The 16,411-nt window shown below is 35.7% G+C and overlaps 1 protein-coding gene across 9 annotated transcripts in view; it reads left to right on the top strand.

The window, feature by feature from the left end:
• BRAF (B-Raf proto-oncogene, serine/threonine kinase) overlaps positions 1 to 16,411 on the top strand; it is a 165,713-nt gene that overhangs the window by 73,481 nt on the left and 75,821 nt on the right. For all 9 annotated transcript variants that reach the window (XM_055591107.1, XM_055591098.1, XM_055591099.1 and 6 more), the window contains exon 3: positions 4,535 to 4,798. In XM_055591107.1, the coding sequence (XP_055447082.1) occupies positions 4,535 to 4,798 (264 nt within the window). The remainder of the gene's footprint in view (positions 1 to 4,534; positions 4,799 to 16,411) is intronic.

Below are 16,411 nucleotides of genomic sequence, written 5' to 3'. Positions count from 1 at the left end.
CTCTGCCCATCCTGCCCCTCTGGGTCTTGCTCTTCCTAAGTGTATGATCCACTTTGAGTTAATCTTTGAACATGATGTTAGGTTATAGTCCAGCTTCATTCTTCTGCATGCAGATATTCAGTTGTACTAGTAACATTGTCAAAAATAAATTAACCATAAATGTAAGGCTTTTTTTCCCCTGGACTCTTAATTTGTTGTGTTATGTATATATCAGTACCACATGTCTTGATTATTGTAGCTATGTAGTAACTTTTGAAATCAGGAAATGTAAATCTTCCAACTCGGTTCTTTTTCATGATTGTTTTAGTTATTCCAAGTCCTTTGTACTTCTTTGTGATTTTAAGATCAGCTTGGCCATTTCTGCAGAAAAGCCAACTGGGATTTTGATAAGGATTGCATTGAATCTGTATATCAATTTGAGGAGTATTTTCATCTAAATAATATTGTGTTCTTTTCTCTACATTCTTTTGTTTTTTTAGTTCAAAAACTATACTTCAGTTTAAGAAAGAAGCCATTGAATGAACTAAGGGATAAAAAAATAAATAACATGAGTTGTGCCCTCAAGTACCTTACAGTTTGGTAGAGTCATGTTGAGAACCTAGTCAAGTAGTACATTGGGTTAGAGAAAAAGTTCAGGTTTTTCTGTAATGTCTTGTGGAAAAATTTGAATGAACTAATTGACCAACCCAATAGTAGTAACAGTAATAATGATAAGAACTATTACTACTTATTACTACTAATAAAAGTATTGGGTTTTTGCTATGTGGTAGTCTCTGTAATAACTTTCTTTACTATTATTTATCTCAATGCTCACAAAATTTTTTCACAAATGATTTTTTTAAACCATATAAAGAAAAGTGTGGTAATACTGTAAAGAAGGTGAAAAGAAAGTACTGATTTTGGAGTTTATCAAGCAGAGCTTTGAATTGGACTTTGAAAAATGGGTAGGATTTTGATGAGAAAGAATGGTATTTTGGAAAAGCTGCCTCTTGAAGAAATACCTGGTTTCTGCAACTTCTTGAAGCACCAAAGGAATTTCATTGATGGTAGTATTGATGCTTGAAGTATATGTTTATGCAAGATGACCTACTCACATTTTCAGGGTAAGAAAACAAAGGAAGAGGGAAAGTTGGAAGATAAAAGAAAAAATGGAGATAGTGATGAACCAAGGCCTCCATAGTGGGGGACCTTAACCACCCAATGCTAGAATTAAAGAACAGAAAAAAGGATGGGGAAAAATGGGGAGAAATGCTCAAAGAAAGAAGAGGAAGCTTTGATTTGATGGCTTTGATCTTCAGAGTAAATTTGAATGTAATGGTATTTTTTGAGTGAATTAAAGGTTGGGGAATGAAGTTAGGAGCCAGAGAAGCATAGAAAAGGTTGGAGTAAATGTTGTGAGAAATGTAATATGAATTAAAAATAAGTACAGATTTTCATGCAATAATGTAGAGGACTAATTTCCATGAATTGATAATGGAACTCAATGGCCTTGTTTTATTATTTTCTTCAGTAATATGTGGTAACCTGAGAGAAAGAATGGAATCATTGAATGATGGAATTTACCCAGAGTTGGTATTTAACAAGCAAGTTGATAAAAGAATTAAGAATTAACCAGACAGTCTTAAGATGTTACCAGTGGCATTGTTGAATTCGTGAGTCATAAAGCATGGGAAGAAAATAGCAAAGAAATCTGAAAAACTTTAAGAGATTAATATTGACCATTAACCAGAGTAGTGTGGTAGTGAGATTTAAGACATTTAAGAAATTTAAGATAAGTGTGTGTCAGGAGTGTGGGAGGTTCCCAACTGAGATCTTGTCATCATTTAGAAAGCTTTTGTAAAGAATTATTTGTATCTCTGAATCTTATAGGTAGCGTAGAAATAAATGCCTTTTTAGATAAGAGGTTTAGAGAACTTTAAGACAGGAGTGTTATAAGAGTAATCACCATCCACACTGAATGCAGCAAGGATAATGGGGTGAAATGAGCCAAACCAGATACAAAACAAGGCGGGGAAGGAAGTACCTTGGTAGATTGCATCTATGAGAATGGAGAGAAGTGGAATAAGTAAATGTTTTGTATTTAAGAAAGAGTTATTGATAAATGCAGTGAAATAATAGATTGTAATCCACAGTGGAGGGAATAATATATTTTCAAAAATTAAGGCTAATGTTTTGATACAGAATTAACATTCTGAAAATTGGTTGATATTTATTACTTTTCCTAAGCTTAACTCTGCGTAGTAAATGTACCTGCTCAGATGATAATAAGATTATATGATCTATGCAAGGAGGAATTTTTGCCTCCTTAGGCTGTATGTATATAATCTTCAAAGGATAGGAATTGTGTTGGTCTTTATTTTGGTGGTTTGAGCCCCAAATAGTACCAGGTACATGCATGCTCAGTATATATTTATTGAATAATCAAGTATCAATAAGTGGATCATATTGAAAAAAGATGTCCTTAAGTAATTAGCCCATGGAGCTGAAAGCTAAATAGAAACATAGATCAGTAGATTTTGGACTGATTTGGCTATAATGCCATGAAATGCTGTGAAACGTTTTGGGGTCAGCATTGGGCAACTATTGGATTGTAAAGGAGAGTGCTTTTTTATGTAGTTTAATTAAGCCCTTCAGTAGCTCATTTTAGTTTTTTCCCTTCCCCCCTAAAAAGAATTATATGGTGAAATTAGACATCAGGTGTGGTGGCCTATATTGAATTGAAACTTCTCCTTTATTCTCCTCTGAAAGTATTAGTCACTCAGTCATGTGTGACTCTCTGTGACCCCATGGGACTGTAGCCCACCAGGTTATTCTATCCATGGAATTCTCCAGACAAGAATACTGGCATAGGTTGCCATTTCCTTCTCCATTATTCTCCTCTACCTGTGATAATTCTTCCTTGCTTGTAGAGTGAAGTTCAGGCTTCAAAGCATAGTATATACAGTCTCTCCAAGCTGTCCTTTACCCACTTTTCTAGTCTTATGATTTGTGTTCATATTCTTCACTTAAATTACACGAACATCTATTGATCCCTTTCATATGTCCCAGGTATTGTATGACAGTCAGCTATACTAGTCTGTAGTTTTCCTCTGTCTTAAAATTTCTAACCTCCTTACTCTGTTAAAAATGTCTCCTGTACTACACAGTACTCTCTTCTCCCCACTTAACTCTATCTATATAAATGCTAACATTTTAAGCATCCTCCCTTCCTTACTCTTACCTTGTATCAAAAACATTCTTTCTCATATACAACACAAATAAAAATGCAGCCATTTGCTTCTCTGCAGCCCAGTAATAAACTGTCTAGGTAATGGGAAATGGCATTTTAAAATTTTGTAGCCTTTTATAAATGTGTGTAGTGTCGTATCTATTTTGGGTGGTAGGGAGACATGGTGGTGGATTATGGTGTGGAGGGGAGAAGGTGATTACCACTGCAGTAAAGAACCATGGGCATATACATTCGAATCCATTCTATCTCTTAATTTTCAATTATCATTCTATTTTCAAGATTCTTCCTGCTTTTAGAAAATTATATCTTATGTGATCATTTGACTTTTCAGCTTTAGTAAAATGATACTTCTAGAAACACACCCTGATGGGTAATGGTCTCAAAATTTCTTGACTACAGGATGTAAACCACATTTTCAAATAAAATTCTATTCTCTAAGCAGTGTTTCAAGGGAAAGGGGAGGTCATAAGGTATCCATAGTGTGAAAAAGAAGATATTTTTAATTAATAGCTGTTTCAGAAAAAAGGTCACAGTTATGCATCCTCTAATCCCTGTTGAGGAGACTTTGGTGGTTGTGGTGAGATTTGGCACTGTGTACCTTTGCCTGCCTGCCAAATCGCTTTAGTCCTGTCTGACTCATTGCAAACCCGTGGACTGTAGCCCATCCGGTTCCTTTGTCCATGGGATTCTCCAGGCAAGAATATTGGAGTTGGTTGCCATGCCCTCCTCCAGGGGATCTTCCTGACCCAGGGATCGAACCCACATTTCATGTCTCCTGCATTGGCAGGTAGGTTCTTTACCACTAGCGCCACCTGGACTGTGTACCTTAGGCTTGTCTTTTTGACAGATCTCTCTTAACGCCTCATCTCCTTTTCAACCTCTGTCAGTTGGTTAGAGAGAGACCGAGAGAGATGTGAAACCTTATATACCTATAACTTATCTAGAAAAAAATGCTTTGATGTAGTAGTTTATCTTATGTTAGATGTGTAGTTTGGAAGGTAAATTGTGATTTGGCCAGAAAATAGCTAACACTAGTTTTTTTTAATTAATATTCATGGCTGTTATGGACATCATACATGTATGTGTGTGTGCAGTTTCTAGATGAGTGTCTTATAACAAGATTTATCAATTTAAAGATAAAAGTACTAATTTACAATACTTCCAGTACTTACTTTGTAATTTGTAACACAAAATCCTGTTAGCTAGATTATAAAGAGATTATAATAAAAAACTAAAATTTCATATTTCCTTTTGTTACTGTCAGGAAAAAGTCCAGATTCAATTTAAGTCTACTTTATTTTATAGGCCTATGAAGAATACACCAGCAAGCTAGATGCCCTCCAACAAAGAGAACAACAGTTATTGGAATCCCTGGGGAATGGAACTGATTTTTCTGTTTCTAGCTCTGCATCAACGGACACCGTTACATCTTCTTCCTCTTCTAGCCTTTCAGTGCTGCCTTCATCTCTTTCAGTTTTTCAAAATCCCACAGATGTGTCACGGAGCAACCCCAAGTCACCACAAAAACCTATCGTTAGAGTCTTCCTGCCCAATAAACAGAGGACAGTGGTGAGTCAGCTTTTAATTCATCGTGGCTTTTTCTTTGTATTTTTCAGAAAGACTAGTTGTGGAAAATGAAATGTGATACCTAGTGGTCATGTGAATGGAAGCATCCATTTAAACAAGAATGGAAAAGACATAGTTATTTGGTGCCAAAGTCTGTGTTCCTTAAGTGGAACAAATTGCATTGTCTTTAGTGTCACTTGTATACCTGTCTACCAAGCTTGAACCACGCTCACGTCTAAGTATTAGTTTAGAATCAGTCAGAATTTTGAAACTTAAGCTTGTTTGTTGTCTAACATATGTCAGGTAAGCTTTGTTCTTTGCCATAGAGAAAGCCCTATTCAGATTTATTATCAAATGTTGGATTCTTAGTGTGCTTGACATTTTTCCTCTTGTTTATATAAGTTTTGATTGTTGATCATTATGTCATCATTGGAACACAGTACTCTATAAATAACCTTTAAAGCAGGGAAATCTGCAGGATAATTATAGATGGTCTGTAATCTCAAGTGCAACAAGTACTGCCATTGGACATAACTGAATGGAAAAACGCACCTCCCTGCATCACTCATTTTTTATAATGTGTATGGTTATTTTGATATTAATAAAAAAACATTTCATTACCAAATACAGTTGAAGCCAAAGTAGTCTTTTTAATTTTTCCCCTCAGATAGCATTAATAATGCTTCACAGAAAATGTTTGCTGACTTACTATGCTCTAGTGGCCTCCAGTGGGGTCAGTTAGTTACCTGGTGAAACAAAGGCATGTGAATGTCATTATGTGGAGACACAAGACTAGGCCTTCGGCTTGTGCCACAAAGGTGGTTGAAACTTATATCCTCACATAATCTGAACCTTTGAAAAGCTTTACCTTCAATAAAAGGGTGAATTAGAAGAAAATCTGTCCACCAGCATACATAAATAACAGTGAAACTTTTCTGTCTTTGCCAGGGCCCCAGATAAAGGTTAAAGTTTCCCTTGTGAATTCTTAACTGTAGATCTGTTCTTACCATAGTGTAGGGTTCATCATTATGTTACCTGCATTATTCAGGAATTCTCAACCCAAGAAATGAAATTTTAAAAAAGGTTCTGGAATAGTAATAGCACAGGCACTGGGCAGAAACAAATGTAAATCCCTCCCTTAGCCCATATAGATCTTATGTAATTCATACACATAATACCTCAATGACAAGGTCAAAATCCCAAGTTATAGTATGCAAGGAGAAATAGTCTGTCAGAAGTGAGTTAGAAGACTTAATAGCAGCAAAATTAGATTCCTAAGAAGGAACCAAATAGAATTTCTAGGTGGCCTTAAAATTTAAAGTGGATGACACTTGTCATCTCTGAAGTATTATTGCTAAAAATAATTGTGTTGAATGTTAAGCTTCTGGTCCTTCCACTTTATAAGAAGGACAAGAAGTAAAGGGAAAAGTTAAGCACCATGAGAAGCAGACACATTCGAAAGATGGACATTCCATAAGACAGCCTGGACTCTCAATTCATGGAGAATAAAACATTGGAGATTATTCTACACTAAATAGACCAAACAAACCAAATAGACCAAACAATAGACAAAACAACCAAATGCATTGTGTAATCCTGGTTTGGGACTAGGGTGAGAAAAAGCTGTAGAAGTCCTTCTTGAAATGGGATACGTCAAATATTGGTTGAATGTAGTATGTTTTTATGGAATTATTAGTTTCCTTAAGTGTGATAATAGAGATAATATAATGTAGGAGAATATCTTTATTCTTAGGAAATACATGCTTAAATGTTTAGGGGTAAATTGTTATGATGCCTGCAACCTCTCTCACCTCTTTTTTAAAAATAAAACTTACATATAGTAAAGTGTACAAATCTCAAGTGTACAGCTCAGTGACCTTCTGCATGTGTACCTGCCATGCAGATAAAGATTATAGAACATTTCTAATGTTGAGAGTGTACTCTTGTGCTCCCTCAGTTGAGTACCCACCTTTAAGAGTAGCCACTATACTGAAGTCTGTCTCGATCAATAAATTTAGAACTTACTTTCAAATGGTATGATGGAAAACAAAATGTTAAAGAGAGAAAACAAATATGGAGAAGTAATTATCAAGCAGGTTACAGTGTATTACAGACCAAGTGTTAAAATGCTGTATAGAAATCAAAATATTTATTTTTAAAAACTCAATGGAGTAATTTAAAAGTAGACTGAATTTAGTTGAAGGAGGAAAATTGGTGACCTCTGGAAAACAGAGAAAGAGAGTTATAGAAAACATGAGAGGTTAATAGGTATGAAGGATGGATTGAATAGTTTCATCATATGCCTCAAAGCAGAAAATGAAAACAGAATAAAGGAATGGGGCTTCCTGATGGCTTGGTGGTAAAGAATCCACCTGCCAATGTGGGAGACATGAGTTTGATCCTTGTTTCAGGAAGATTGCAAATGCTGTGGAACAACTAACTCTGTGCACCACAACTATTGAACTTGTGCTCCAGAGCCCAGGAACCCCAACTACTGAAGCCCTAGAGCCCTAGAGCCCATGCTTCACAGCAAGAGAAGCCACCGCAATGAGAAGCCTGCCCACTTCAAGTAAAGAGTAGTCCCAGCTCACCACTAGAGAAAAGCCTGTGTAGCAACAGCCATAAATAAATAAATAGATATTTTTTTAAAACAGAAAAAGAGCAAAATTCAAAAAAATGATGGCTAACCTTCATTAAAGACACAAATTAAGGATTTGAGATGCATAAGCTTTAAGTTGTTCAAGTAAATTTGAATTCATTCTTATTAGATGTAACAAAATGAAAGAATATTGTTTTAAAAGCACTTAGGAAAAATTACCTATAAAGAAATTCCAGTTAGATTATCAAAAAATTTCTTTGTAGCAGCTGTAGAAGCCAGAAGACAGTAGAATAATATACTCAAAGTGCTGAGTGATGCTGTAAGTTGATTAGCTAAAGTATGAGTTTAACTTATTGGGTACACTGTGAGTCAGGGCACAGTAAAGCCTTTCCAGATGAGTTTACTTTTCCCAAGCTCTACCCAAAGGGACTACCTGGAAATGACTTAGGGAGAAAACTGAACACAGAGGAAGGAATGAAAAGTAGGAATTAAATGTAAAAATGTAAACATTTTAAAGTAGGAATTAAATGTAAAAATGTAAACATTTTAAAGTAAGAATTAAATGTAAAAAATTGAACACAGAGGAAGGAATGAAAAGTAAGAATTAAATGTAAAGCTAGTTTGTACAAGAAAACACAGAGGAAAATATTTTGTGACTTGGAATTTGGTAACAGTTTCTAAAATATGACACCAAAACACAATCCCTAATGAACATATTGATAAGTTGTACTTTATCAAAATTAAAAACCTCTCTCCTAAAGACTATATTAAGAGAATAAAGAGACAAACCACAGACTAGTAGATAATCTTTGCAAAATATATATATCTGATCAAAGACATGTATTCAGAATATATAAAGAACTCTTAGAACTCAACAGTAAGGAAACAATTAAGTGGACAAAAGATTTGAATAGATACTTCAAAGATATGTGGATGGCAGATAAACACATAAGAAGATGCTCAACATCATGGGTCATTAGGAAAAAAGCTGATTAAAAGCACAAGATACCACCACACACCTATTAGAATGATTAAAATGAAAGAGTGGCCTTACCAGCTATTGGTGAGGATGTGGAATGGAATAACTGAATTTTCGTACACTGGTGATAGGAATGTATAATGGTATAACCACTTTTGAAAGCAATTTGAAAATTAACTTAATGTTTTAAAGTCTTTTAGCTTTAAAGTCTCAAAAGCTTTTTTTTTCCGGCAAAAATAGAAAAATCCACCCTGAAATTCATATGGAATCTCAAGGAATCCTGAATACTCAGACAACTTTGAAAAAGATCAAAATTGGAGGGCTCACACTTCCTGATACTAAAACTTATTATAAATTAATAAGTAAATCATTTTGGTACTGATATAGACAGATAGACCAGTGAAATAAATGGAGTACTTTTAAAATTATTTCTTTTTGATTATAGCCTTCCTATTGAGTATGAAGTGGGACTTTGTTGTGATTTTGATATACTTTTCTCTGTTGGCTAATGATATCAAGTGGCTTTTCTATATCTTTCCTGGAGAAAGTATTTTTATAAGTAGTTTTGCATGGCATGTGCAAAACTGGGCATTACCAAAATGGTTAAATAAGTTTGGTATATCTGTCAAATGAAATACTACTTAGTAGAAAGAATGTATTACTAGTACATAAAGCAGCACAGATGACTCTGAAAGTAATTATGTCAAGTGAAAATAGCCAGACAAAAATGACTATATACTTTATAATTCCATTATAAAAGTCTAGAGGAAATTCCCTGGTGGTTCAGTGGTTATGACTTGGCACTTTCACTGTCAGGGCCCCGGGGTTCAGTCCCTGGTTAGGAAACTAAGATCCTACAAAGCGTGTGGTGTGGCCAGAAACAGATATGTAGGTAGATAAAGCAATTGCAGAAGATGTGAAGAACATAGTTGTCAATTTTATGTAATAGACATGTAAACCTTGTACTAATAAATGAAAGAACACACGTTCTTTTCAAGAATGTATGGGACACTGAAAATTTTTTTTACTGCATTTTAGGCAAAAAAGGGAATCTTCACAAACACAAGGTGTGTTTTTTGAGCATAATGTAATAAAAGTAGAAATTAGTAACAGTAATGGGAAACCACATTTTTAGAGATTTGAAGACACTTCTGAATGTCATATGTCAGAGAGAAAATAATGAAAAAAAATCCTAGTCCTATGTAAATTTTATTCTTCTGTAAAAAAGTTAGAGAGAACATTTCCTAACTCATGTATAGAATTTGTGTATCTTGGTTCTAAAACCAAAGATAATTTGATAAATAAAAACTAAAGGTTAATCTAATTTAAGAACATATTTGCAAAAATCTTTAATAAAATACTGGTCAACTGAATCTAACAATGTGTATATTTTTAAAAAATAATTCTTCTAGGAGTATAACAATGATTTTAAAAATTAGTGCAGCTCTGGGATTTCCCTGATGGTCTAGTGGTTAGGACTCCATGCTTCCACTGCACAGGGCATGAGTTCAGTCCCTGGGTGGGGAACTAACATCCCACAGTGTGTGGGATGCCCCACTCCAAAACAATCAGTGCAGTTCTTATTAGCAGATTAAATGAATAAAAGTGTATGGATATCTCTAGATACAGTAAACAAGACATTTGATGTATTGAAAACCTTTTTATAACAAGAAAGAAACAAAAAAACTCTGTAAACTTGGAATAAAAGACAACTTTCTTGATATAGGGTATCTATCAAGTATGTCTAAAGAAGGATTCTGTGTTCTCATTAAAATTGGAAACAAGCAAGACAAATCTACTACTTATGGAGTTGAATATTCTATCCCTCAATCAAGACAAAGAAAAAACATAAATATTAAAAAGAAAGAAACAAAACTTATTTTTAGCAGTTAATTTGTCTACATAGAAAATCTATTATAATAAATAAGAACTCTGCACTTAATAATTAGAACATACAATTTTATTTAAAAAATGGTATCATTGACAAAATAATTTTTAAATGTTTAAGACTTTTATAAAGAAATTTGTACAGCTTTATTGAAAGATATTTGAAGAGAGTAAAGAAATCAAAAGTTACTTTGTTCTTGATAATCTTCCTAAATACACTTCTCACCCAAATTAATCAAAATTATGTGCAGTTTCTGCAGAATTCTAGGGGGATCTCATCCCACCCTTACTACTTTATCTGAAAAGTTGATTCTAAAATTTATATGGAAAAGCAAAGAGCTACCCTAGAGGCCTCTTCTAGGGACTGACCTCTTTTAGTGTGAAGAAGTGTTTATTTGAAGTTTGGTTCTTTATTCTTACTTGTCTTTTATTGTATTAAAATTCACATGAAATGCATGTAAAACTTCTTTTCTAAATGTTACAATGATTGTTTCATGATGGTATTAGAGGTATTTATTCTTCCTTTTCAGAATTTCTAACAAATATGTTTACTTTAAATTTTCAAAACTAATTTCTTTAAAAGTAATTGAGAGATTTTCTAAGATACTCTGTATCAAAATGAATGTGTACTCATTATTTCTAAAAATGAAAAAAGTATAAGCAAGGTAAGTTTCCCTTGGTACAGAACTACTTAAGACTATCCAGGTCGTGCATTAGATACAGTGACTAAAAAGAATAAATGTGTGTGTCCTTTGAGATGGCTTTGAATCATATATAAAAGTCTGGTAATTGTGATTATCTGGAGGATGGGGACATTGCTGGGGGCAGGAGAAAGGGACTAATCTTTTTGCCTTATACTTACCCCCTTCTTTCACATAATGTCAAGCTACTTGTTTTATTATGGTTAAAATTATTGTTTAGAATGATCATATCTGATTTATTAACTATTTATTTCATTATGGATAATTAAATGCTGCAAAATACATTTAAATACACATATCCTGAAATGTTGTGTGAATATTTTAATGTTAGGGACATAAGTATTGGGTCATAGGGTATGCATACTTAAAACTTCGTAAAATGTACATTTTATGCAGAAAAATTGTACTGGTTTATATTCTCTCTAGTGTATAAGACTTCCTTTTCCCACAAGACCCTGGTCAACATTGAGTGTTAATGAAATTTAGATGTTAACTGCCTTCCAATGCAGGAAACGCGGGTTCGATCCCTGGGTTGGGAAGATCTCCTGGAGAAGGAAGTGGCAAACCACTCCAGTATTCTTGTCTGGGAAATCCCATGGATAGAGGAGCCCGGTGGGCTACAAAAGAGTTGGATATGACTTAGCAGCTAAACAACCTATCTAATAGAATTTCAAGTATATTAGACATGACATACCCTCATTCGTGTATATTTTTCAATGTGTTATGTTAACAACAATAAGTTAATCAAAAAAAAAAAATCTCACCCAATTTTCCTGAAATGTGGCTTGTTCTAAGCTGACTTTCTTGAACGTGTAGTTTAAAAGACAGAATTGGCTTGTTTTATTTTTTATAGGTTTACTAAAATATCATTTATAGACATACAATTTACTTATTTAAACTATACAGTTTTAGTCTATTCACAGAGTTATGCAACTGTCAGCACTGTTAATTTTAGAATGTTTTCATCACTCTGAAAAAGAAACTGTGTACCCCTTAGCAGTCACTCCATCTTCCCAGTTCTAGCCAACCACTTACTTCCTTTCTACCTCTCCAGATTTGCCTGTTCTGTACATTTCATTCCATATAAATGGTATCATAGAATATGTGGTCTTCTGTGACTGGCTTCTTTTGCATAGCATAATGTTTCCATGGCTCATCCATATTGTAGCATGTCAGTGTTCATGCGTTTTTATGGTTGAATAATATTCTGTATGTGTATCAAAACACACTTTAGCCATAATGAATTTTGTTTTCACTTTTGGCTATTAGTAATAATGCTGTGAATATTCATGTCCAAGTTTCTGTGTGGACATGTCTTTGTTTTTCTTGGATATATTTTCCTTTGCAAATATTCAGATGATTACATTGACTTTAGATCTTTGTTAAGGCAGGATGCTAGTTTTTAACTAAGATCATGGCCTTAGATCAAGCAAGGACACTTAATTTTGGAATTTGGAAAAGAGGCATTAACTTGGTTCTTCTGAAAATACCTTTTTAGTCTTTCCATCTATAAAAATTGAAACAGTGCTCCCCTACACCTTTACCTTTGTTGTTTAGTCACTAAGTTGTGTCAGACTCTTGCAACACCGTGGACTATAGCCCGCCAGGCTCCACCGTCCATGGATTTTCTAGGCAAAAATACTGGAGTGGGATGCCATTTCCTCCAGAAGATCTTCCCAACCCTGGGATCAAACCCACATCTCCTGCATGGACAGGAAAATTGTTTACCACAGAGCCACCTGGGGAGCCCACCCGTTTTCCTTTGTGAATAGATAATTCTTTTATGTGGTATTTGTATCAAGAAATCTTGTTTCTGCCCCTCTCCCTATACACCCAGGTTCCCCTGAGCCTTTTAGCTAACTTTTTATTTGGGGCAGGGGGGCAGGGGTGTGTGCTGCTCCTCTCCATACAAGGCATCGTATTGTATATGTCATTCTGTATTTTGCTTTTAATGTTTTGCTTTGTTTTTAATGTTTAATGTTTTGCTTTTAATGTTTATGTGAGCCAGCCATATAGCTATAGATTCTATTGTACAGATGTACTATAGTTGCCAGTTATATTATGATATACTAAAGACTGCAAGGAGATCCAACCAGTCCATTCTAAAGGAGATCAGTCCTGGGTGTTCTCTGGAAGGAATGATGCTAAAGGTGAAAGTAGTACTTTGGCCACCTCATGCGAAGAGTTGACTCATTGGGAAAGACTCTGATGCTGGGAGGAATTGGGGGCAGGAGGAGAAGGGGACAACAGAGGATGAGATGGCTGGATGGCATCATCGACTTGATGGACATGAGTTTGAGTGAACTCCGGGAGTTGGTGATGGACAGGGAGGCCTGGCGTCCTGCAACTCATGGGGTTGCAAAGAGTCGGACATGACTGAGCGAGTGAACTGAACTGAAAAGCAGGCTTCCTGGATCAAAGAGAAATATACATTTGTAATTTTGATAAGATACTTTAAAATTTTGCTTCATAGATTTTGCTTAATTTTGCACTGCTACCAGCACTACAAAATTCAGAAAACTAAGATCATGGCATCTGGTCCCATCACTTCATGGCAAATAGATGGGGAAACCATGGAAACAGTGGCAGACTATTTTGGGGGGCTCCCAAATCACTGCAGATGGTGACTGCAGCCATGAAATAAAAAGATGCTTACTCCTTGGAAGAAAAGTTATGACCAACCTAGACAGCATATTAAAAAGCAGAGACATTACTTTGCCAGCAAAGGTCTGTCTTGTCAACGCTATGGTTTTTCCAGTAGTCATGTATGGATGTGAGAGTTGGACTGTAAAGACAGCTGAGCACCGAAGAATTGTTGCTTTTGAACTGTGGTGTTGGAGAAGACTCTTGAGAGTCCCTTGGACTGCAAGGAGATCCAACCAGTCCATCCTAAACAAAATCAGTCCTGAATATTCATTGGAAGGACTGATGGTGAAACTCCAATACTTTGGCTACCTGATGAGAAGAACTGACTCATTTGAAAAAACCATGATGCTGGGAACGATTGAAGGCAGGATGAGAAGTTGGATGGCATCACCGACTCAACCAACATGAGTTTGAGTAAACTCTGGGAGTTGGTGATGGACAGGGAAGCCTGACATGCTGCAGTCCATGGGGTTGCAAAGAGTTGGACATGACTGAGCAACTGAACTGAACTGGCCAGCACTGTATGAGATGCCTGTTTACCATAGCCTCACCAACAGAATATGTTGTTAGACTTTTGTATTTTTGCCAATTTGATAAGTGAAAAAATATTTTGGCAAGTTTAAGTTTGCTTTTCTCTGAGGTTGAACACTTTTTCTTAATTTTAAATCCCATTTATAATTTGTTTTCCTGAACTCTCTTTCTTTTGCCCATTTTTCTGTTGGATTGGTCTTAATCTCAATTTTTCAGGAGCTCCTTATGTATCAGGAAATTTATTTTCCTGTCACATAAGTAGCAAATATTTTTCCCAGTTTGTATTTGTCTTTTGACTTTGCTTATATAGTCATTCTCCCAGTATTTGTAGGGGATTTGTTCCAGGACCCCATAACACATCCCCTACAAATATTGGGGGATGACTATATAAGGATAAAATCCTTAGATGCCCAAGTCCCTTACATAAAGTGGCATAGTATTAATATTTGCATATAACCTATGCACATCCTCCTGTATACTTGAAATCATCTCCAGATTACTTATAGTAGGCAAATTTAAGGTTTACTTTCTTGGAACTTTCTGGGTTTTTTTCTAAATATTTTTCATCCTCGGTTGGTTGAATCCATGAATGTGGCACCAACAGACATGGAGGGCTGACTGTAGTGTGTTGTGTGAGTGTTTTCTTTTATGGCTTCCAGATTTTGCATCATAATTTTATAGGCCTTCTTCTCTTGAGATGGTAAGGGAGCCATGTTTTTTTTAGTTCTTTTATGGTTTGTCCCCTCCTTCCTTCAACATTTAAATCTGATCCACTTGGAGTTTACCCTATGATACTGTATGAAGTATGGATGAACTTTCTTTTCCTAGATTGGTTCCAGTTGTCTCAGCATCAATTAGTTAAAAGTTCATCTTTACCCTATTACAGATGCTGCCTTTATTTTGATTTTATTTATGTATTGAATGAAGAGTCTACTTTTGGTTTTTCTGTTTCATTCCATTGGTCTGTCAGTCTGTTGAACAGGTAGTATCATGAAGAAACAAAAATCAGCCTATTGAAGTGGATGAAGGACAGATTGATGACTTTCCCTTGGTGATAAGAGTGGGAAACCAAAATTTTGCCTACTGATGAAACATATATACACCTTGGAATCAACCTGTTCAGAGAAGCATAAGGGAGCTTAGCTATATTAGAAGACGGCATTACAGGAGTGCATGAGAGAAATTAGCAAAGAAACTGAAGGGTGGATAGCCCCAGTCCATTAATGACTTTGTATGCTGTATTAAGGAATTTGGATTTCACCCTATAATTAAATGGAAAAATTTGAGAACACTAATGTAAGATTATATCACAGAATGAAATTCTGAGTTCAGTGGACTCCTCAGCAGTCCATAGATGGGCTTGAACTTTTATGTTTCAAAGAGATTATTCTAAGGCTTTCATCAGGTTCTCAGAAGTATTTGGCAAACACACACATTAAGGATACCTTTTTTAAAAAAGATTTCACTGATAACAGGATAGATTGGATGGGGTTTAAAACTAAAGATAGGGTTGCCACCTAAGTAGGCAGAATACGAATAGCAGAGGGGAAAAGTCAGCTTTCCCTTCTGTTCATTATTTCTGGAAGATATGGACAGTTCTCACTATTGGCAGTAGTTATGTTCTGTATATTTCCTGCAAACACTGAATTAGTGAATACTGAAAAACTGCTCCTAGGACAAGTGCAGGATTACTATTATAAATGAGCCAAAGATGGCCTCTGTATATTGGCCCCTGGATTGTTTATTTCTTCACAGCAGACTGGGGTCCATTAGCTTAAAAGTCACCTGGCATAGGGTACTTGTTTACAGCATGAGAGCTAGGAATAGAAGGCATGTTACCTTGATTAACCTCAGCTGCTGCTGCTGCTGCTAAGTCGCTTCAGTCGTGTCTGACTCTGCGACCCCATGGATGCCAGCCCACCAGGCTCCCCTGTCCCTGGGAGCCTCCAGGCAAGAACACTGGAGTGGGTTGCCATTTCCTTCTCCAATGCGTGAAAGTGAAGTCGCTCAGTTGTGTCTGACTCTTAGCGACCCCATGGACTGCAGCCCACCAGGCTCCTCCGTCCATGGGATTTTCCAGGCAAGAGTACTGGAGTGGGGTGCCATTGCCTTCTCCGAACCTCTGCTGGGAAGGGTCAAATTTTTCAGTCTTCTGTGCATGCCTGCAAAAGCACTGCAAGTATTGATTTGGGGGTTACAAATAAATTTTAACGAATAAGCAAGTTTGCAAATACAGAATCTAGTATTTGTACAAATCTAGTCTCTTGAATACT

This window comes from Bubalus kerabau, chromosome 8 (assembly GCF_029407905.1).
Source record: "Bubalus kerabau isolate K-KA32 ecotype Philippines breed swamp buffalo chromosome 8, PCC_UOA_SB_1v2, whole genome shotgun sequence".
Lineage (NCBI taxonomy): Eukaryota > Metazoa > Chordata > Mammalia > Artiodactyla > Bovidae > Bubalus > Bubalus kerabau.
This window is presented reverse-complemented; position numbering and strand designations above follow the sequence as displayed.